Source organism: Liolophura sinensis, chromosome 6, assembly GCF_032854445.1.
Source record: "Liolophura sinensis isolate JHLJ2023 chromosome 6, CUHK_Ljap_v2, whole genome shotgun sequence".
NCBI classification, from domain to species: Eukaryota; Metazoa; Mollusca; class Polyplacophora; order Chitonida; family Chitonidae; genus Liolophura; species Liolophura sinensis.
Window position 1 is genome coordinate 19,296,928 of NC_088300.1, and position 25,068 is coordinate 19,321,995.

The window sequence follows — 25,068 nt, forward strand, 5'->3', positions numbered from 1 at the left end:
ACCATCACTATAAGAATGATATATATTCTCATACTAATGTCACACCGCAATGTAGCCCTTGATTTAGACTTTGTCCTCAGCTTTTCAATTCTACTCTGAGTTCCTTAAAACTTTTCCAGTAATTCTACAAAGTATATGCATGCAAGAATAATCAGGAACCTATATAACAAAATTTAAGACATATTATACACATAATATTCTCAAAAAAATGAATATTAGTACTGACAACAAAATATTCAGAACACCACAGTAAATGTTAATACTGAAAACATGTTATTTCTTTGATAGAGGGTCTCTGTGGCTGAGCACGCCAGCATGGCACAATGACCCAGTTGTCTTCCACCGTACATGAGAAGGTCTGCCAGAAGCCTGCAGATGGTTGTGGGTTGTGGGTTTATCCACGCTCTGCTGGGTTTCATCCAACCATACTAATGGCCACCATTGCATAAGTGAAATACATGTATTCTTGAGTATGGCGTAAAACACCAATCAAATAAACAAGTAAATATATACTTATTTGAATGCCATAATCCATTATATTTTCCTTTCATTTATAAGTATAAAGATTAGGTTTTTAACCACAGGAGTCCTGGTGAAAAAAGCAAGACCTTTCATCACACACCTGAGAAACCCATCTGTCAAAGATCTTACCTGTAGGTCTGTGACATTAAACGAGGTCTGACCCCCATTGCACACCTCTGCAGAGTTCATCAACAACAGTATGTACTAGCAATGTCAACTGACAGAGATCTTACCTGTAGGCCTGTGACATTAAACGAGGTCTGACCCCCATTGTACACCTCTGCAGAGTTCATCAACAACAGTACGTACTAGCAATGCCATGTGACAGAGATCTTACCTGTAGGCCTGTGACATTAAACAAGGTCTCATCCCCACAGTACACCTCTGCAGAGTTCATCAACAACAGTATGTACTAGCAATGCCATGTGACAGAGATCTTACCTGTAGGTCTGTGACATTAAACAAGGTCTCATCCCCACAGTACACCTCTGCAGAGTTCATCAACAACAGTATGTACTAGCAATGCCATCTGACAGAGATCTTACCTGTAGGCCTGTGACATTAAACGAGGTCTGACCCCCACAGTACACCTCTGCAGAGTTCATCAACAACAGTATGTACTAGCAATGCCATCTGACAGAGATCTTACCTGTAGGCCTGTGACATTAAACGAGGTTTGACCCCCATTGTACACCTCTGCAGAGTTCATGAACAGGATATAACCTGTAATCACACCATTAGGACGTCCAGGAGGGGCCCAATGCACGACCAGGTGGGTGGGACCAGCTTCTGCTGTTGGGGCAGGGATATCCTCAGGGGCTGTGAAAAGACATACAGGGATTTGTATAAGTGGTCAAAATATGACTGGGTACAGAAAAATCCAACATAAAACAAAGCACTGATTACCTTCTCATTTATGTTTTGTGGTTAAATTTTTTTCTTTATCTTATTTTATTTATGCATATTTTTTGAGTAATGAATATCAGCATCACACCTGAGATTCATCAAATCTACAATCAAGAATCAGCAATATGTCTTCTATTTATCAGACTGCTGCATTGTCCATTATCTTATAACTGACCTTCTTCCCTGGTGACTACTGTAGCCCCATCCTCACTCTCTGTACAGCCTCCTGAGGTACAAGCCACCAGCTTCACCGTGTAACTTGTGAATGGAATCACATCAACTATCGTTCCTGGAAAAACAGGTAATAAAGTAAAACAGATGATCAAATAAAATATGTGATACTAACGAAAAGATCACTTGAACCAGTAATATATTTGTCTGGTGTTTGAATACTGTACTCAAGAATAGTTTGCTTGTGAAAGTGGCTAGGTTGTGGAGGGTGGGAAAAATCTGGGGCCAATTCCATGATTCAATGATTGGCTGAATTAAAATTTAAAACCTTATCATAATGGTTAATTCTTAAAGTTGAAAGCTGAAATTTGCCTCATTTAATTTTCTTAATGTAACACTGATGAGGTATGTATGGGTGTCTGCTTGGGATTTATTGTCATACTTAACAATTTTTCAGTCATATGATGACAAGGGGTCATTAGGTGTGTGTGTACATATTGTGTCTTTCTGTGGCAGGGAGAGTCCATACCGCCAAAGTGCTGCCGCCACTGAAATATCATGCTTAAGACACCAGACATGACACCCCACCCAGTCACGTTATACAGACACTGGGCCAACCAGTCATGTTTCCTAGCTATAACCCCTCAGTGCTGAGCGCCAGGCGAGGCAGCAGCAAATACTATATTTAAAGTCTGGTGTGGTCAGAATTTTACTTATAGGGATTGAAAGTAACCTATAAAATTACATTTCAATTTTTTGCTTTTGTTAAAAATGGCATTGTGGAATCAGTCCCTGAGGTTAAATGCTAGACTAGGTGCCTGGAAAACCTGTTGATGTACATCTGTATTTAAGTCATAGTTTATTAGAGTTAGATTCAGATAAACATCATGTTAAAATAAACCACACCAATACAGACTGCGATTAAAACCCAAAATTTTGGGTTTGTGGATGTGTACCAGTGTGGATATTTCTTCTTTGAATCAATCAGTAACCCTTCTCACAACAGAGATCACCCATGTGTCACAATCATGCAGTACCTGTGCGGGCACTAGTGTCAGTGATGTTCGCCTCTATCACCCCTTCCCCAGGGGACTGGTTGTTGTACGCTCTCAGAGCCAACCTTGTTAACAATCCTGGGCTACTGGTCGGGTTAGGCCAGAATGCCAGGATGACATGACCTTGAGGAGAAGTGGCACTGCTTGGGGCATTGACCCTCTCCGGGGCTGAAATGAGATGGAGTCAGGTGGTGGATTACTGATGATATTCCAACACCATAAAAAAAATGGAATGTGTCTTGTAATCATCATATAATAGTTTTTTTTATTGAGAAATGCAAGGGCTTGGCCAAGACTAAATGTAGGTCAGAGATTAAACAAGATAATATCACTTGAAAGAAATCCTATGAACAGCCTATTACCTGCTTCTCTGGTTTTCCCGTTCCTCCACGGACTGCTGCCTGAACCAGCACTGTTTTCTGCTATCACTCTGTACAGGTATTCTGCAAACAAACACAATAAAACATTAGTACATCGGTAAAATGCAAACAGCCATCATCACACACATACATGTAAATCCCAAAGCAAAATGTAAAGAGCCATCATCATGCCCATCAATTTATCAGAAAAATGCAAACAACCATCATCATGCCCATCAATTTATCAGAAAAATGCAAACAGACCTATCAACACACAAAAATTGAACACATCAGTAAAATGCAAAAAGACCTATCAACACACAAAAATTCAACACATCAGTAAAAGGTAAACAGACCTATCAACACACAAAAAATCAACACATCAGTAAAATGCAAACAGACCTATCAACACACAAAAATTCAACACATCAGTAAAATGCAAACAGACCTATCAACACACAGAAATTCAACACATCAGCAAACTGCAAACAGACCTATCAACACATACAATCAATACACTAGCAAGATATTATAAACAATGCTTTACCACACTTAAATACAGAGGCAAAGTATAATCATGAATTTTCACAACTTCCAAATACACATCTTAAATTTGTCAAAAGGTCACATATGTGACATTTCAATATTTACGTATCCTGAAGATGACAAATAAAATTTTGTCGAAATACTGAAACAGCAAATATGCAACTTTTTGGGGACAGTCAAGTGAAATGTGTGCCTTGAGTTACATTTTGCTAGATTATATAGTGCCTGAAACTGTGTAAGGTTGGTAAGTTGAGGATCACTGTCCATACATGTAGTTCTCGTCATATCTTACCTGTGTAGGGCTGAAGGCCACTGTCCACGGTTCTGTTGTAACTCCCACGATAAATCTCCTGCTCAAGGCTCGTCTGACAGGAGACAGCAGGGGTGTGGTACTGAGGACAGCCATCAAGGTTCACATTCAACAACTCTTCCACCTTCTCAACAATGTCTGTGAACATCTCACCATTCACTGACACATCGGATAAACATCCACCATAGCCTGCAAGACAGAAGAAGAAATACAACAAACATAAAAATAGATCAAATCTTGCAATAAGAGGAGAAGGAACATGGTAAATAATAGAAATTATACCAATGCAAAATAAAAAAATCATGTACATAAGAATATAGATATTATGCAAAACAGAAATATAAATATTTTACAGAAAACTACCATGGACTACATAAATATCCTGTGATCTTTAAAAACTGATAAAAATCCTGTTAAGAAGAAAATATTTCCAAAGCATGACAAATGATTGTTGTACCTGCTGCTGCTTGTATTCCATTATCACGTAGGAAGAGTTCGGCTTCACTCCCTTTGGGAATCCCCCCTAAATAGAATGGTGACACTGTGATGAGCTCCATGGCAACTGCCGGGTTGCCAGCTAACTCTGACCTCTGATCCCTCACGGTGACGTTGACCCGCTCACCTTCCTTACTAAAGGTCACACGTCGCCACTGACCGTCACAGAAGTTTGTAGTGGGTGTCCCGGGATACGTCACATTTTGTCGCTTCTGGCCGTCACCAACTTCCATGTAGAGCGACCCGTTCCTGATCTCAGCCAGCACAAAAATTCCCCGTCCCCCATGAGAGAAGAAAAGTATGCCGTTGTTTAACTCCGTGCGGAATGTCACAGATATGGAAAATGTATCCCCTCCATCAAATGTGTTGGCTGATAAAACAGCAAAACCTGAAAGTGTTGATGAGAAGTTTCTAATTAGAAATCTGCAATAATAATTCACAGGTTAGAAAAATCTGAACACCCACCTTCAAGTACAGTTTTTATTCTATCTGCTGGAGGATTTCGATTTTGATCGAAATACTGGATACTGACCAGTAAAATTAAATCTCCGTCTCATATGACTTAACTAAAATAGTGTGGCCATATCATGTAGCTAACCAATGACTAAGACATTTGAAGATAATCTGTTAACATTTGCCCACATCTGATTGGTGATTTACATCACATTCAAGAATATTTCACTTATACAATGGCAGCCGGCAATATAGTAGGAGCTAGACACAACATAAAACTAAGCTCAGGCCTATAAACATCTATCAATATAATACAGCTATGGGCAGACATAATGTGAAGACAAACCCCTGACCTCTGCCCATATAATGCATTCCCTGTTCCAGGTTCATGGGACAGCCCTCCCAGTTGGGGAATGCCTGCTCATTGACCTCTGCTCTCTGCCAGTCCAAGTCTTCCCACAATTCTTCAGGGGAGACCTGTTGAAGGATCTTCATGTCACGGATACAGCCACGGAAACCACGGTCCACCAGCTAAAACAAATCGACAAGGGTCAGCTAAACGATTGGTTTGCTTCGTTGGCCTATTGCAAGGTCTGATTAATGGGAAGAGTAAAATTGTGCGAGCTTTAGTGACAGCATCCTGCACGTTAGCCACTCACTAAAGTTCCTGACCAATTTCCAAGCATAAAGTTACAACCATCTGCATGCTCGCTGCAAAGGTATGAATAAGGTTGTCCAAAGGTAGAAAATTTTGGGCTACATGTGTATCAATGCTTAGCTTCAGTTTTTATTGACACACGCCCCAAAAAATATTGAGCTATGCCACACCATACCTGTACATGAAGATAACACCTGGGCTCGACTTCAGTGTTCTGCTTAAGCATCATCATTACCATAGGTAAGTAGTATTTGATTATCAGATGAAAATTACATGAAATCATAAGTGATTTACTGTATATCTGGAAATGATATATCATTTAATCTTTTCTTCAAATGCCATACTGAAAAGTATCTTGGGAAGGTAACCCACATGTTAAGTACTAGTGTTGCATTGTTTGGTTGTTATATCATTGTAATATTGACTACAGTTATATCTTACAGCAGCACGTCTTTCCTGGGCTCCAAAGTCTCGTCTCTGCTGAAAGTTGGGGTCCAGACCCCCAATATAGACCCCTGTGTTGGTACCGATCACATTTCCCTGGTCACAACGAATTGTTGCTTGGCCTAATAAAAATCAGACAAATATCATGATAAACACACATATTTATAAAACACAATAAATACATGAGAGATACTAGTAATACAAATTTTTTCTTAGTTCAACACATTCATACTTTTCTTTTCCTAATTTTGATAGCTAAATGTACAGCATAAGAAGTAAAAAAACATTTTTACTCAGACAATTCATGTTATATTGTAAAAACTTCAAAAATTAAAAGTTTTAAAGTTTTAAAATAAATGACAGTGGAAGCCATGGAAGACTAAATAACTACATGCTCTAAGCAGTTAAGCTATTATAAGCAGGCAAGAAATTGATGGCCAAAAAGGAAGAACATCATGAAGGATTGTCTGACAAAATTATTGTCTTTAACCAAACCTGAGAAGGTGTTATCAATCAGTATAGATCCTGACTTCTCATTACGACGGGCAATCAAGTGGTGCCATTTCCCATCATTATAAGGCAGACCTTCATCATTGGTGGGCTGAGCAATAGCAGGGCATCCTACAGGAGGGGTAGAGTTAGAGTAAGCAGGGACAGGGTTGCATGGGTTGGGGTAGGGTAACCAGATAACCAAAGTCAGGGTAATGTGCAACAGGCCACCATTTACAAGTAAATATCACTAAAATCAGTTTTAAATTTTTTGCAGAAAATAAAAAGTTTGTCAAAAGTCACAAGAGAATTCCAGCACATGCAAATGATGGGTGGTAAATCTCTATGACAGAGACCAGCATGTACAAGCACAACAAATGCCATTATGGAAGATTACATTTTCTAATTTTCCACCGTGAGGTTTACTGGTCTTTGTCTTGGATTAAAATTAACTTTATGTCATGCAAAAGAAAAGCAGATACTGAATGCAAATGTAGATCTGACCAACAATGTAATGCCATCATGCAGTAGAAAGTAGACACTGTATACAAACGTAGTTCTTATCTAATATTATGTGCCATAAAATGTAGGTCTGACGAATTAGAGAAAAACCAATGGTACAAGAGAAAACATTCTTTGCAAGGGCCCAATGTGCAAAGGTGTACCTAGCTTAATAAGCAGCATGCATTTACATGCTTGATTGGTGATTTATGCGCTTTTAAGAGTATTTACACTGCCAGCCTATCTCAGCTATATGAAATTAGATTTTATCAATTCGTGCACAAAACACAGTTTCATGTACTGACAGCAGTTTATTTACTTAATGGCATGAGAAAAGTGTTGAACTTCCTTTGAATTCCAAACATCAAAATGCTATTGAATGATCATATACAGTTGATTTGTTTCCTCTGCACTACATTTGCATACAGGTTATAGTAATAAAACAAGCTGATACAAAAAACATTGTAATGCTCCCAACCTATTTGGCTAATAATGAAGCACTGATAACAGACAAGCCAAGGGCAAATAACTCTAGCAGGCAGGACGATAGAGACTGGGATGGGATCTTCAACTGGTCAGTGAGCTATAACCCATTCCACCAGCAATTCTCAAACCTGAGAGAGTATTGTCAAGGAGTAGTCTCCCCTGAGAGCCAATGCGTGTGGCGACCAGCTTGTGCCACACTCCATCATCAAAAGTAACATTGTCAGCTGACTCCGTAAGTTCAACTACTTGGAGGCATGCTACAGACATGAAACAACAGTTATGGTACAATTCGTTTGTTAAGATAAATCAATTCATTATAAGGGTATACATGTATCTTATAATGATAATGGGCCATAATTTGATATTCCATGAATGTTAATGTATATACATACATGTATCTTATAATGATAATGGGCCATAATTTGATATTCCATGAATGTTAATGTATATACATACATGTATCTTATAATGATAATGGGCCATAATTTGATATTCGATGAATGTTAATGTATATACATACTTGTGCATTCATGTGTTTTTTTTTCTAAATGATCTTTTTCCATTGTTGTTCAACACCAGAATTTTTCCCCTATAAAGTATTGGGCAGTGTTGTATGTATGGAGCAAAACCAACATGCCTTGAGTAAACCATCAGCATTATTATACCGGCAAAATGTTTCACATGTAACTTACATCATGAAATAGTGGTGGAAGGCAAGTAGTGACCTGAAATGTGAGAAATGTTAGACAAAAAGATGTAACTAACACTAACCTTGAGGATCAAAGACAAAGCGAGGTCGTCCAGCCACAAACTGTATGAGAATGAACTCTTCCTGTTGACCATCAGATGCCGCAAAAAACAGCAGACCTTTCTTCGCAAATGTACGGAAGGAGAACTGGATACCTAAAATATAAAAATACATGTACATGTATCAGAATTAGAAAAAAAAATGAACACACTTTTGACCATTAAGACCCCACAAACATTCCTGCGGCCAGTTTCATGAAGTTTAATGAGCTAAGTATGTCCTTAACTACTACAACAACGTATGCTGTAGAGATATGAACTGTTCTTAGCTAAGGGCTACTTAACACTAAGTATGTTTCATGAAACTGACCCCAGCACTACAAGTCTTATAATTATGAGTCACACCTTCCTCACTGAGCCTAGTGATGCTCTTGACACAGGAAAGAAACTTCTTCCATGAATTATGCCAAAACCATTGTCTGCTTTAAGTTTGTTTGTCCAAGTCATTTCAGTATCTTCTAGTAACCATAAAGACAGAACATTTTTGCTACATTTTTTAATGTCACAGTTAACCAGTAGGGATTGCAAAATGCAAAAAAGAAATTAAGCTTGTGTGTTATGAAAGTCCTTAAGTGCAAGCAAACTTCGTCATTTTTTACCAATTATTTCTCTTTTCCTATGACAAATTGTAGTATTTAAAGTACATGTATCTTGATATTGTGTCATTTCAAGCTGGCACCTAAGCTAACATAAAGTCCTGCTCACTAGTGTCTATCACCATTATCATGTTGCGCTTAGCTTTCATACTTTCCACATTTTCCAAACTACTTACCTGTGAACCCAACATTCTGGGGAATGGTATCAGGAGGGAACCTGTAGAAGCCTTCTCCAGGAAAGCGTGTACCCCGTGCCACCTGTGAAGGGTAGTTCAGGGCTGTTGATGTCCTCTCTACCCTATACACTGGGGCAGGTCCATTTACAAACTCAGGGGGGAGCCAAGTGATCTCTATAGCTGAAGAGTTCAACCCTTCAACACTAGGCTTGCCCAACCCTTCTGGGGCTGAATACAAAAACAGGAATATAACAGACAATGTCAATTTTTCTACCTGATGTATCAAATTTTGAATGATACTGGAACTTCAAGAAAAAGAACACTCTTTTCACCTTGAAACATTTCGAAAAAACAAAACCGGCAAACACTGATTTATTTACATTCTAAAGTTTGGCCTGTAAAAAAGCACTTTCAGAAACACATAAATGCCTTCAAATGATGCCTTCTTGTAACACTTAAAAAGAAATATAAGAATAACACTTCTGATAAGAAATTAATTATACTTCATAAAAAACTCTCAAGTGGTTCTGTAAGGTGATTGAATCAATTCCAATCAAGCAAAGTATGTCACCTACAAAAAGGTAAACTTCAAGCACAATACAGTTGGTAAATTGTCAATCCAAAATAATGTGCCACTAACGATTTTACAAAGATGTATGAAGCAAATATCTCACCAGCAGCCAGTGTTCTGCCCGCCTCATCGACACTCCTTACACAGCCGATAGAGTTACAAGCCTGCACGTAGAACCGATAAACTGTGTACGGTCTCAGATCAGCCACAACAAAGTGGTGTACATCCCCACTAAACTGTCTGACCAGCTGAAGCACAACAGAGAGACAACAGTAGCTGTATCAGTAACGTCTATCGTGTTCACTCTAACAAACATCAACCACAGTTTTGGACTGTCATGGCAGAAAGCATGACATAAAACCCCATGCATGCATTCATTCATTCATTCAGTCATGGCAGAGTAAATAAGAGGCAATGTTGTCATGAGTTTTTCTTCGTAAACAAAATACACAGAATTGTTCTATTTAAAGCTATACTATAAAAATGGACATAACTAAATTTCAAAGCAATGTTTTCAATAATCATCAGCTGTGGAGGTGACAAAACTTCATAGGTACTAAAACACAAAAATGAAGTACATATTAGATGGAAGACTATTGAACATTGTCCAGGAAAATGGTTTGATTTTTTACTGTTAGAATATTAGAAACTGCAACCCTAAGTGAAGCAGATCTTGTAATATACTAGAAAAATTCAGGCATGAACAACACCATAACATAATATGATTTATAATATGAGATTCTCTAGTACTGCACTATCAAGCTTTATGCTGAATAAAAAAATGACTTCAAGGGCTGATTTTTGAGTGTTTATACATACAAAGTTTTATAACATGCAACACCACAGAGTACCTTAAAATTGAAGCTTTTTTTTTTCTTGCTCTACAGTTTGTTTAGACATATACCAAATAACTACACATATGGGTTAACTGAAGCCTTTCATCTTTCCTTAAAGTACATTTTGTAAGAGCCTGTTGTAACTCACCTGCCAGGTAAAGGGTGGTGAGAAGGGGTTGGTGAGTGGATCTGTAGCCTTGTACTGGTACAGCCCGTATGACACAATAACTCCCCGAGCATCGTCATCTGCCGGAGATGCCCATGTCAGGTTCAGCCGCTGACTGGACAATGGTATGATAACTGGTGCTGGAGTGGACAGTGGAGCTAAAGGCAGAGACAAAGATTTCATTAACAACTTGTCAACAATGGTGTTTGATAGTTGGCATTATAGTTGACAAAATAATGGTACAAAACGGATTTGTTTCAATAAAGTAAGGGAAAACCATGTAAATATATATCTTTTCCAAACTCTACATAGAACTAATAAAACCACGACTCAAATGAAACAGCCCATTTTTCATAGATAATACGGTTTTGTTCATTGCAGAACCAGTAAAACAATTAAATCAACTAAATATTTCGTGGAAACACACTTGCATGTACCATCAACATCACCAACAAGTTGTTCAGCGGAAAACTGATATAATGATATACAAAATCCAGAAACTTACAATGCGTGATCTGCCAATCAAAAAGGTATAGGCTGAACAAAACAGGCTGTTCCATTTTCATTCAGCAAATCCGATGATGTATTGTATGTATGACACTGTATAAACTCACCAGCTTCCAGGGTGCGTCCGGTGGCCCAGGGGCTGGACGTTTTCCCTGCATCATTCTGAGAAAGCACCTGGAACTCGTATGCTGTGTAAGGGTCCAGGCCAGTCACAGAGTAGTTAGTCTGTGGGGGTGGGAGGGCATTTTCCTCAGGCTCCTGGGTGGGACGGGGATTATACTGACCACTGGGGTAGAAGATGCGTGTAGCCTCTAAGGGAGGGGCTCCAGGGGCAGCAGCCTTTCTCATCCACAACTCATAGAAACTGATGATACCTGGTTACAGTAGAAAATGATACCTAACATGAAATCAGCTAGGTATATCCCATCAAAAATGTCAGGCAAATGCCAATCAACTTCTTTAGTACTTTTAACTGATGTTCAAGAAATCCTTAATTTGAGATTCAAAAAAGTTTTGCTATGAATATATTGTATATCATACAACAATACGGTATGAAAATATTACACCTCTAATATAACTGATAATGGGGAACCAAAATTCTTCAAATGTATCCATCAGTTTCTCTAATAACTGATCAAGGGAATATTCACCTGATAAAATGACAGACAATAATTTATTACTCTTTCCTGTCATCTGTTTGCAGAAGTAAAAATAAAATCAGATCTCTGTGAATTAGCCCTATAAACTGCTGATTTTGTGGAGAACATTTCATAGTACACAGGCAGTAACCACACCATCTGTAGAAGCTACTGAACCGGATTTTTTGTATCTATAAATATAAAATTAATTGCTTTCAAAGGAAACTTTGAGTGAACATGAAAAAATGCTGTAGTCCTCGTGTGTTCACAGCCCTGAAGTCACTAGTAAGTACAAACGATGGGTCACTTATTTGCATAATTACTCTCAGCCAATAAAAAGCTGTGAACAATTTTGTTCATGTTCATTTGTATTATTTTGCAGTTTACACAGAGATTATCAAGACTATTACAAAAACTGAAGACATAATTGCATGAAAAAATACACAAAATCAGTGAAAGATATTTTCACTGAAGTACAACTGACCATTTGGGAAGCGTGGTGGGTTCCACCCCACAAAGAGCTCTGTGGAACTGACTGGGGTGATGGTAGGAGCATCCTGACCCTCAGCGAGAGATGACAAGGTGCTGAAGGTGACTGGCTCACTTTGCAGACACCCGGCTGTGGTACATGCCTGAGGGGACACAACCATGGTGTAAGGTCAAACTGATGCATTTGTTAAGAACGACACACATTTGTGAGAACTACCTGATTCTGGTATCATTGTCGAAGTGAAACGGTATCATTATGACAATCAAGGCTCAGAAAAGAAAGCTGATAATATATGGGACCTCTGCACAAACAAGTAGTCTTTTTCTCTTACATTTATAATAAAAGCATTATACCAGATGTGATAACGTTGCACACTAAAGGGGAGACAACTCTAGTTATCTCCCCTTGGGTGTGCCAAATATCCTGCCCACGTAGACTGTTGTGGAGCGGTTTGACTGAACTCATTTTTGACAGAACAACTAATACAACTGCATGCATAGTGATACTGTATATTTCCACTGCAGCTGCCATTTCATTGATTATGATTCAGGAGAACACTGAAAGCTTGGAAAGATAAGGTATCACCACATACACAGTTGAATTGGTCATTTTGCCTCTAGCAAGTTTGTTCGGCCCATAGTTCAAGAGGCAATCTGAAGAAATCAATAAATAGAGAATAAATATTCACCTCAACTGTAAAGGTATAACCTGTGAAGGGTGTCAGATTCCTCAGTGTCTGGAATGTGGCCAGTCCCTCCCAAAAGACAGCAATCACATTCGGATCGATGTCAGTGGAGGCCTTGAGAACATACTTCAGAATCTGTCCATTTGTCTGAGTGGGGACGTTCCAGCCAAAATCTGCTGTACGAGACCCTCTGTTTGACACCTGCAGTATTAAGGCACCCTCAGGTATTCCAGCAGATGTGACAAAGGTGATGGGTTCACTCCTCACGCTGCCAAAGTCATTCACAGCCTCTATCACATAGGTGTATTGCGTGAAGGGTGTCAGGCCTGTGTCATTGTGGAACACTGAAAACAACAGTTCATGGTTGATTGACTGATTGCTTGATGTCATACTCAACAGCTTTTCATTTGTACACTAGCGGTCAGATTTTATGAGTCACAAAAACCAGTGACTTACTGAAAAACTTTCCTACATGTGACAAACAAGTCCAGAGGTAAAAGTAAAGTTTACAAGTAATTGGTAATTTAGAAAAATTATTTCGAACTGAAACATGGAATCTTTCCAATAATACACATTCCTAATACTATGTGCCCAAAATTTATTTTGAAATAGATTAAGAAATCACATTTCCATTTCATGTTAAAAGTTGATGCGTGTATTGGACAATAATTGCAACATGCATGAACACTAAATGCAACACTAGGTCTGAATAGCATGTAACCGGTTCTTGTACATGTTGTGTAGATCATTTGTTTGTGATAATATATGCATGATGTATCTGTCTGGTGATTTGTTGATACACTGTCTCACCTCTGGATTCTGAAAGGGAAATAAAGCCATTATAAATTATATAGAAAATAAATTTTGAAACAGTCAATTTAAGGTTAACATGGGCTTGAATTTAAATAATGATACTGTATACACACATGTATCCGTGAATAACTGTAAATAATAATAAATTATGAGAAAGCATTACCATTATTAAAACCTTAAATAATAAAGTTTTACTTTTGCCATGACTTATCAAATATGTACATAATGTTTACTGAATACACACCGTTGGAGACAACTGTTGCTGCCAGCACACCATTCCTGTAGACATTGTAGGCCTTGATCACACCATTTGGGTAGTCTGGTGGTAACCATGACAACTGCAGGACTGTAGGACTGATGGGGACATGCTGTGGGGGTGGTTGCTGGGCAGGGGCTGTACAAATGCAAGAAGTATACCACAGTGATATCCAGTGTTAAAACTACAATAAATCTAGTCTAACAAAAAAATTAATATGTACCATATCTAGCCAATAATATCTAATTGTTGTGCAATGTACGTTATACTGGACAGTTTCCCCAAAAATGTTTCACACATGTACTGGGTGAAAATTAAACTACATACAAATCGATATTAGAGTATTACATGTTTGTCATGTTGCTGGCATTTGTACCAAAATAATCAATAAATAATCATTTCAATGTTCACTCTACATGTACTTAATTTGTGAAGAATGAAATTTACATCAAATCAAGTTATATGTCTATATCAACTCTGTGGTTGGAATCAATAAAACAAGAAAAAAGTGTTTCATTTTCCTTTCAAATCTCCAAGTAGAATATGAACAAGTGCATGATGAGTACCTTTACTGCAGCCATAGGGGTTGTTGATATCCAGGATGCTGGCCTCTGGGACGCAGCCATCACACTGAATACCCTGTACAAACTGTTTACAGTCACACTGGCCCGTCACATAGTTACAGGTGGTGTTAAGACTGCCAGCAGGATGACAGTTGCACGGGCTACATCTGAAGCATAAGATAATGCAGATATACTCAACAATCTTTCCTTTTACCATGTTTGTGACCTTTGTAGGGGTGGGGTACGGGTGGGGTGGTGTTGGGTGTGGGGATGGGGGGAAACACGAGTTCCCAGGGTAATTAAGCCACCAAACTTTAGAAGTTACAGATGAACACTTTAAAATCTGACATAGAGATGTAAGCACATCATTCTGGTGGGAGACAAATGGTATTCACCACACAGATGTTGCCTCTGACCAAGTAAATATATTAAAGACAAATTTCAGTGCAATTTACAATATACTAGATGAAGTCCTGGCATGTCTCAATACTTTCCACATTGTCCCCTACCTTCCTGTCCCCTGGTCAAAGTTGTAGTAGGTGGGTAGACAGGTGTCACAAGAGAGCCCTGTAACCCCGCTGTCCCCGGTGCGACATTGGCATTGCCCAGTCTGGCCATCACACACTGTGCCAGGAAGGCTACCCCTGGGGTTACAATGACATGCCATACATCCCCCACCCGCTGACTGGGTCACATAGTAACCTAGGCAGAAAAGGAGGCAAACATCAGTGAGTTACTGAAAGTATATCATGTATATCTTTATCATGCATATAAACATTACATAACTGAATTATTATTACATTATTATATATTTATATCATTAAATTGTTGATCTTTTACATGTTATGATAAAAGTAGTAAGCCTTTCATGGGGTCAACAGCCTATCTAATTATCTAACCAGGATAAAACAAATCCCACTGGGTTTTCATTCTTTCACACATTTCTTCATATATTTTATAATAGTCTTTTTTTCTTTCTTTAATGCCAACATGACCTGGACTTGATCTGACGGCGACCGCAGTGGCGAGAAGCTCCTGGTTCATTGCCATGAAAGCCCCTCAGGATTACTTCAATGTATCTACACACTGTATACATCCTATTAATGAACATCCTATATGCAGAGTAGCAGAATCCTCCATGTAAATGTATGAAGGCGTGAGATGATATTAAAAGAATGAAGGACCTCAGCAGTATGACCTGCACAATTCACACAATTTCAAAAATAACATTTCTGTCACCATTAGGTCATCATCTCATTAAAAGGAGTGTACATGTAGGTCGTATAAAAGCACTGCATCTCATTAGAAGGCTAGCAGGTCGTTAAACCACAACAGACATTTCGCATGTTTTGGCATTTTGGAGGAATGCTATCTGACAGGTTACTTTATAATTTAAAAAGTTTATATGTCCTTACCTGAAAAAAAAATTGTGTTTTATTCCTATAAATAATTAATATAAGTTGTAATAATTTCACCCCAAAAGAGCATTCTTAGGGACAAACAGATGTTACTTGGTGATTCCTGTAGGATATCATCCTTTTTTCCCGAACAAACCTAAACACATCCCTTCTATGATTACTATAATTCTCAGAATCAATGAAAATACCCAACTTAGTCATGAACGAAACTCAGAATTTACAGTTCAGACTAGGTTTTCAAATTGCATCCAAAGTTATACTTCACTTACATTTGAATAGTTGAGGGTTTAGGTTAGGGAAGAACTCAAGGGTAAGCTGTAGTGATACTAACAATACACAGCGGAGTGATCTTACCTGGAACACAACTATCACACCTGCGTCCTTGCCTGTTGGTCAAACAGGTACACTGACCACTGTTCTGATTACAGGTGAGTTCATTGACTGGTACCTGTGCTCCGTTCTGTGTCCCTGATGGGTCACAGTCACACGACTGACAGCCCACAGGGTTTGTGAGATTGAGTCCCCAAGTGCTGCCCCGACACTGGTTACAACCCCGCCCCACCACATTATCTTTACAGTCACATAGCCCAGACACCTTGTCACAGATGCTCGCCCCTGGCTTTGTCCCTGCAGGGTCACAATTACAGCTGATGCAGCCCAGTGCTGATGAATCCCCAAAGCTGTACGCTCCGTCTGAGCACTGGTCACAGCGTGAACCCTGGGTGTTGCCCTTACAGACACACTGCCCCGTGGTTTTGTCACATGTCGTGCCAGGGGCAGTGCCCTGAAGGTCACAGTCACACACCACACAACCCGCCGCAAAGTTGTAATATCCATCAGCGCACTGGTCGCATCGCCTCCCTACAACATTAGCCTTACAGATGCACTGACCCGCTCCAGGGTCACAGACGGTATTACTGGAGCCCCTGGGGTCACAGTTACAGGGTAGGCAACCATCGGGAAGGGTTGCATTCAAATTGTAATACCCATAGTCACAAGAGTTGCATTGCCGATCTGAAATGATATGATTAAAAGCATAGCAATGTTACAATGTTTTAATCTATTGAATCTTTATCTTTATGAACCTACTTCTGACATATGCCAGCACTGCATGATTTACTTTCCATACTTGGTACAGGGAAACTGTTTTTATTATTCACCTTTTTTGATTTTCTTCTGAAATTCAGCAGGCATGACGCTCTTCAACATTAGGTTCTGACATTAAATACTGAGGACATCGTTTCGACATTTGATTTTAAAAGACTTTCATTTACATGTACTTATAATATTAAATTCAGAGGACTTACTTCTGACATTAGGTTTACAGTAACACTGGCCTGTGGTCTGGTCGCAAGTCCCATTCCCGTCAACCGTCCCCGCAGTGTTACACCCACATGGGGTACAGCCAGATGGGTTGTTCTGCTCCAGATTATAGTACCCAGGTTTGCAGCTGTCACAGGCACGTCCCTGAACACTAGACTTACAGGGACACAATCCTCCTACCTGTGAAAAGGTACACAAGATACAAGTGGAATTAACAAGACAAGACTTTGTGGCTAGTTTGGGGTAAAAAGTTTTAAATGTGTCTTACGAGTGATGCCAAAAACGTACATCTAGCAAAATATTCTGATGACCCATTTGTTAGCTCATTTCATCATAATATTCTGATGACCCATTTGTTAGCTCATTTCATCATAATATTCTGATGGCCCATTTGTTAGCTCATTTCATCATAATATTCTTATGGCCCATTTGTTAGCTCATTTTGTCATAATATTCTGATGGCCCATTTGTTAGCTCATTTCATCATAATATTCTGATGGCTCATTTGCTGGGTCAATACTACATAATATTCTGATGACTCATTTGCTGGGTCAATACTTCATAATATCCTGATGACTTATTTGCTGGGTCAATACTTCATAATATCCTGATGACTTATTTGCTAGCACATAAATTCATAACATTCTGATGATTGATTTGCTAGTGTTTTATTTCAAAATATTTTCATTACCCATTTGCCAGCACATTACTTCATGACATTTTGATGACCCATTTGCTAGCACCTGCATACCAAGTGGCCTAATCACGACTGCATAAATAAGAAAATCTGAGACACGAATTAAGTAATAAATAACACCAAGTACAGGTTGAAACATTTAGAAACTTTCCTTGCATATGCCAACATTTACACTGAAGTAAAGCAGATATTCAAATTTCTATCCAACTATTTCTGAAATTTTTACCAAATTACAAGATTCAACAAGGAAAATTTGTAAAAACATTTTCTGAGAGATCAAGAAAATTTACCTTGGCACATTCCATCGTGACATCAACAACTCCACTGCTATTACAAGCACACGGAACACATACGTCCTCGCTGTACAAACTTACACCCTCTGGGCGAAAGTAGTTCACCGCACAGGTGTCACACTTCTGTCCAACAGTGTTGTGACGACAAGCAACACAAACTCCACCCCCTCCGCTCTCATGCTCATCTGGGAAAGGGTCAACGGAGCGGTCATACACACAGCTGTCGGCGTGACCGTAACACTGGCATTCCTTACAGTTATATGCTGTTATAGGGTCGCCTCTTCTGAATGGTTTGTCATTAAACAGAGGCTGGCAATGATCACACTGAAACATACAACAACTATGTTCACCAGGAAGACAATAAAACAAATTTTTTTCAAGCAAAACAATTAGACTGTGTGATTGTTAGATTTTCAATAAAATGGACGCAGACAATCTATCCAATTTCAAAATGATGGAGGAGAATAAAACATTTTTCTGAAGCATCTGATCTTAGCTCTCATAGCAGAGTTAGAGTACTTAAACAGCAGGTAAATTACAGCCGAACAAACCTTGTCTCCCTCGGTGTGACTGAGTATTGAACAGTTGCACCTGTAGGGTAGGGTGTTTGTGTCACAGGTGGGGGCGTGTCCATTACACTGACATCTGAAAATATACAGCATTTTACAAGTACATGGAGCATTATAAACCATGTAATAAATCTCAGAAAATGTCCAGTTATGACAACTGTCACCTAGTGAGCTAAACTTTAAGGATACATGAAAAATCAAAGTACATGTGCATTTAGATCATAGGTATATAATAAAGATCCAATTTCAGTTGTATAAAGAGCATTTTCTAATATATAAAGAAAGTGCAGGTTAATGGTATGGAATACAGTATAAACCATTCCTGGTTCAGGTGCATACCTTTAGCTATTAGGACACACCAATTTAAACTGTTCCTGGTTCACTTGCATACCTTCAGCTATTAGGACACACCTATTTAAACTGTTCCTGGTTCACTTGCATACCTTCAGCTATTAGGACACGCCTATTTAAACTGTTCCTGGTTCACTTGCATACCTTCAGCTATTAGGACACGCCTATTTAAACTGTTTCTGGTTCACTTGCATATCTTCAGCTATTAGGACACACCAATCTAAACTGTTACTTTATGGGCAGAATAAATCTTTTTCCATTGTTGAAGAAGGGTATAAAAATAAATGTAATCATCTCATTTGTGGAAAATGTGGATTATCCTTGGAAAGCTTTCCTCTTTATGACATGTTTATCTGATCAATTTAAAGCTTTAAAAGATATGAAAATCATAACATCAAGATCGGACAAAAAAGGTAGATTTTCAGTTTTATTTCATTCCATGTTTTGATATTTTAGTGTTGGCTTCCCTTACTGAAAATTGAAAGTTGACCAAAACATTCAGTACATGAAGTTTACTCTCACCTGGCACTGATGATGAGTTCAAAAAGCCCATGATATGTATGACGAATTTCTGTCACATTAAAATGCTCATCCAGCCGGACTCTGACCTTTGAAGCAGCTACAAAGTCGTAGAGACCTTGAGCGTTGTAGAAGTCATTATACCCTGGTCTGGGAACCGGCTCTGGGGAGAGGACATTAAAGGTGATGTTCCCCTTAGAAGATGGCAGGGGTAGGCTGGGGCTGTAGATATAAACAATCCATTGTTTAGATAAATTCTTTCCAAGTTTTCTCTAAAATTCCAGAGTAAGCAAATACTTGAGATTTTCTCTCTACATGTATGTGATAAAGAAGATCAAAGATACATTAAAAGTTGTCTCCAAAGCTCTGTAGTGAACAAATATTTGAAACTTTCCCACTACACATGCATCATTCAGATCGCCTTGCCATTATGTCCTTGATGTACCATTTTGATGATGAAAACATGGCTCTGACAAAGGACTTCACTTCACTTCACAGTGTAGCTATAAACTTTGATCCTAACATAACACTGCTGACGAATCAAAAAGTCCTGGGTTCGAACTGCAAAAACCCACACAGGGTTGTGGCTTTTACTCAAACTGCCTATCAAACCTAGAGACCTGGGGCTTGTTAAAAAGTGCATTAGAGCTTAAATCCAGTATTAACTTTAGTCCAAACTAAAGTGTCATTGGGTTTGTAATAGAATCAGATGAGTATCAAGATTTAAGCCATGTTTAGCTTTCAATTCACTTTTGAACAGCTGGGGCCAACTGCGCAAAGGAAGTTTTGATTTAATTTTAAACTGTGGTGCAATACATAGTGTACAGCCAAAGAAATTCAAATTGCGAGGGATTTGTGTTGGAATAACGCTTATTATGCGTTTTCATTTTTAAGGATAAAAAAATAAAACCCTTCATGTTGAATTTCAAAGCTGTCTTATTTGAAAATTGGCTTTGTGGAATCAGCACCTATAGATAACTTACATCCCAAACTGAAGACAGTTGACAGCAGTGGGATTAGGGAGGGGTCCATTATTGGTCATATTGAAGCGGGTGGGACAATCGTCTGCATACTTCTGCCAGGTTTCCCAGGAAGATGAAGCATTTACCTGCTTCTCCATGGTAACGCCTTTCGGGAGGGGGCTGTAGAATTGTAACACCACATAGAACACCTGAGGAAGAAAACAGAGAATTAAACAAATATTCTTTAGTCTTGATGAGGGAGAACAGGCAGGTATATTTATTATTTTTTGACTGGTGTTTAATGTCGTACTCAAGAAACTTTCACTTCCACAACAGCGGTCTTTTTGACGGGTTGAGCAGACTGGGGTAAACAAGTAAGCAATGGCATGTCAAATATTGCCATCATATTGCCATGACAAATATTCCCATCTGTGACACATAGATATTTTAGTGTAGAGCAAGCTCAAGCTGTTTGCCATGTTGGTGGCAGACTGAGGAGTACCTGATGATCTTCATGCAAGACCACCTAAATAAGCTTACAAGCAGTACATGCTGATAATCTCATTTTTACCAAGACCCAGTGGACCAATGGAAGCAGTGGAATACATGGTTAGGATTGAACTCACACCTGATGTATGTGACCAATGAAAGACAAGTGTCTTAGTCACTCTCAGTGACACGCTCCATTTATAGAAAAATATAATTAATATATATGTAAGATAACATATATATTATATATGTTTTACATATATATATATATATAACATCTAAAATCAACAACTCTAAGGGGAAAAAGGTCTCCTTTATAATCTAATTCCAATTTCACCTCACTGTGCCACCCAATGCAGCAGTTACCATCATAGCCACAAAGTATCCTGGATCTAAATGAACGTACAATTTGCTAGCCCTGGCACTCTAATTTTGATCAAGGTACAACCTAAGCACCAAATTGGTGTTGATTGACAGCTTTAGAGTTACCTGGAAAACATCGCCCAGGTCGATGGTGAGCGTGACGGTGTCCTGGAAGCGGGATATCCAGATACTGTTACTGTCACCATCATTAACATACTCTATGGGGTGGGCATCTGTGTTGAGGCGGAGAATCTGGTTCCCTGTGTTGTCGGGCTCTCCATTACGGATACAGTAGTGGGTCTGGGTAGGGCGTATACGCGGGTGTGAGGGAGGACACCTACATGACGACTGGATCCGGACAGGAGGGAATGTACCAGAGTATATCAGCTCTATTTCTCTACAGCAGGGTGAAAGAAGACAGAGGAATGTTACTATGTGAACTGTGGTAAACTCCTGTAGGCTGACTTGCATATTTGCCAATGAAGGCAATCACTCATTTGAGCTAACATCACCTTTTTCACAGCATGAAATACCATGCCAATCAAGTACTTAAAACATCACATTCATGAAAGCATAAGCTTAAATCTCAACCTGAGGAAAACACAACAAAGAAAACGAAAAATGATGGGACTGTGAGGACTGAATGTCCTACTGATAGATCAATTAGAGAATGATCATTTCACACAGCCTCATGATCGAAGTAAGATTTAAACTGAGAAACAGCTAGATAAAATAATAGACATCTATGGACTCACCTGTTAGACAATGTCTCTGAGTAGAACCTGAAGTCCTGCAATCGGCCAAGAAACTGGAGGGAACCTGTTAGAGATGAACATTTCCAAGTTGGTAAAGAAAGAAAGGTAAACAGGTAACAAATGAACAGGTAAGCAGGTAAGAGATAAGCAAGTAAACTGGTAAACAGGAAATATGATTCATGGGGTTTTAGTCTTAACAGCTTTTTTTACGTCACTTCACCCCACCCTATACCAACATGTATAAAACTGCTTCTTTCAAAATTGTCTCATCTTGAGCTGACTGTCCCTCTGTAACTTGCCCCACTTTGTCCTGTATAACATATTTTTACCCCACATACAGAAAAGATGATTATCTCACCTTGAGCTGACTGTCCCACTCTAACTTACCCCACTTTGTCCTGTATAACATTGTTTAGCCTCATGTACAGGATGAATAATTATTTCACCTTGAGCTGACAGCCCCTCTCTAACTTGCCCCACTTTGTCCTCTATAACATATTTTTACCCCACATACAGGATAGATGATTGTCTCACCCTGAACTGACAGCCCCACTCTAACTTGCCCCACTTTGTCCTCTATAACACTGCTTAGCCTCATGTATAGGATGAATGATTGTCTCACCTTGAGCTGACTGTCCCACTCTAACTTGCCCCACTTTGTCCTGTATAACACTGCATTGCCTCATGTACAGGATGAATGATTGTCTCACCTTGAGCTGACAGCCCCTCTCTAACTTGCCCCACTTTGTCCTCTATAACACTGCTTAGCCTCATGTATAGGATGAATGATTATTTCACCTTGAGCTGACAGCCCCACTCTAACTTGCCCCACTTTGTCCTGTATAACATATTTTTACCCCACATACAGGATAGATGATTGTCTCACCCTGAACTGACAGCCCCTCTCTAACTTGCCCCACTTTGTCCTGTACAACACTGCTTAGCCTCATGTATAGGATGAATGATTGTCTCACCTTGAGCTGACAGCCCCTCTCTAACTTGCCCCACTTTGTCCTGTATAACACTGCTTTGCCTCATGTATAGGATGAATGATTGTCTCACCTTGAGCTGACAGCCCCACTCTAACTTGCCCCACTTTGTCCTGTATAACACTGTTTAGCCTCATGTACAGGATGAATGATTATCTCACCTTGAGCTGACAGCCCCACTCTAACTTGCCCCACTTTGTCCTGTATAACACTGCTTTGCCTCATGTATAGGATGAATGATTATCTCACCTTGAGCTGGCAGCCCCTCTCTAACTTGCCCCACTTTGTCCTGTATAACACTGCTTTGCCTCATGTATAGGATGAATAATTATCTCACCTTGAGCTGGCTGTCCCACTCTAACTTGCCCCACTTTGTCCTGTATAACACTGCTTAGCCTCATGTACAGGACGAATGATTGTCTCACCTTGAGCTGACAGCCCCACTCTAACTTGCCCACTTTGTCCTGTATAACACTGCTTAGCCTCATGTACAGGATGAATGATTATCTCACCTTGAGCTGGCAGCCCCAGTCTAACTTGCCCCACTTTGTCCTGTATAACACTGCTTAGCCTCATTTATAGGATGAATGATTATCTCACCCTGAGCTGACAGCCCCAGTCTAACTTGCCCCACTTTGTCCTGTATAACACTGCTTAGCCTCATTTATAGGATGAATGATTGTCTCACCTTGAGCTGGCAGCCCCACTCTAACTTGCCCCACTTTGTCCTCTATAACACTGCTTAGCCTCATGTATAGGATGAATGATTGTCTCATCTTGAGCTGACAGCCCCACTCTAACTTGCCCCACTTTGTCCTGTATAACACTGCTTAGCCTCATGTACAGGATGAATGATTATCTCACCTTGAGCTGACAGCCCCTCTCTAACTTGCCCAACTTTGTCCCGTATAACACTGCTCAGCCTCATGTATAGGATGAATGATTGTCTCACCTTGAGCTGACTGCCCCACTCTAACTTGCCCCACTTTGTCCTGTATAACACTGTTTAGCCTCATTTATAGGATGAATGATTATCTCACCCTGAGCTGACAGCCCCAGTCTAACTTGCCCCACTTTGTCCTGTATAACACTGCTTAGCCTCATTTATAGGATGAATGATTATCTCACACTGAGCTGACAGCCCCAGTCTAACTTGCCCCACTTTGTCCTGTATAACACTGCTTAGCCTCATTTATAGGATGAATGATTGTCTCACCTTGAGCTGACAGCCCCACTCTAACTTGCCCACTTTGTCCTGTATAACACTGCTTAGCCTCATGTACAGGATGAATGATTATCTCACCTTGAGCTGGCAGCCCCTCTCTAACTTGCCCCACTTTGTCCCGTATAACACTGCTCAGCCTCATGTACAGGACAAATGATTGTCTCACCTTGAGCTGACAGCCCCTCTCTAACTTGCCCCACTTTGTCCTGTATAACACTGCTTAGCCTCATGTATAGGATGAATGATTATCTCACCTTGAGCTGACAGCCCCACTCTAACTTGCCCAACTTTGTCCTGTATAACACTGCTTTGCCTCATGTACAGGATGAATGATTATCTCACCTTGAGCTGGCAGCCCCACTCTAACTTGCCCCACTTTGTCCTGTATAACACTGCTTAGCCTCATTTATAGGATGAATGATTGTCTCACCTTGAGCTGACAGCCCCACTCTAACTTGCCCCACTTTGTCCTGTATAACACTGCTTAGCCTCATATACAGGATGAATGATTATCTCACCTTGAGCTGGCAGCCCCTCTCTAACTTGCCCCACTTTGTCCCGTATAACACTGCTCAGCCTCATGTACAGGACGAATGATTGTCTCACCTTGAGCTGA

At 39.6% G+C, this 25,068-nt stretch overlaps 1 protein-coding gene across 1 annotated transcript in view; it reads right to left on the reverse strand.

The window, feature by feature from the left end:
* The window catches only part of LOC135466977 (usherin-like), a 65,365-nt gene that overhangs the window by 27,356 nt on the left and 12,941 nt on the right, over positions 1 to 25,068 (reverse strand). Inside the window, 28 exon segments of the mRNA XM_064744731.1 lie at positions 1,172 to 1,341; positions 1,604 to 1,717; positions 2,637 to 2,822; positions 3,017 to 3,097; positions 3,852 to 4,058; positions 4,327 to 4,752; positions 5,171 to 5,348; positions 5,917 to 6,041; positions 6,415 to 6,540; positions 8,167 to 8,298; positions 8,975 to 9,202; positions 9,649 to 9,793; positions 10,530 to 10,705; positions 11,162 to 11,428; positions 12,177 to 12,324; positions 12,871 to 13,281; positions 13,637 to 13,686; positions 13,925 to 14,074; positions 14,503 to 14,666; positions 15,009 to 15,201; positions 16,272 to 16,931; positions 17,225 to 17,420; positions 18,228 to 18,554; positions 18,782 to 18,875; positions 19,673 to 19,891; positions 20,653 to 20,840; positions 21,610 to 21,880; positions 22,239 to 22,302. Of these exon segments, the coding sequence (XP_064600801.1) occupies positions 1,172 to 1,341; positions 1,604 to 1,717; positions 2,637 to 2,822; positions 3,017 to 3,097; positions 3,852 to 4,058; positions 4,327 to 4,752; positions 5,171 to 5,348; positions 5,917 to 6,041; positions 6,415 to 6,540; positions 8,167 to 8,298; positions 8,975 to 9,202; positions 9,649 to 9,793; positions 10,530 to 10,705; positions 11,162 to 11,428; positions 12,177 to 12,324; positions 12,871 to 13,281; positions 13,637 to 13,686; positions 13,925 to 14,074; positions 14,503 to 14,666; positions 15,009 to 15,201; positions 16,272 to 16,931; positions 17,225 to 17,420; positions 18,228 to 18,554; positions 18,782 to 18,875; positions 19,673 to 19,891; positions 20,653 to 20,840; positions 21,610 to 21,880; positions 22,239 to 22,302 (5,696 nt within the window).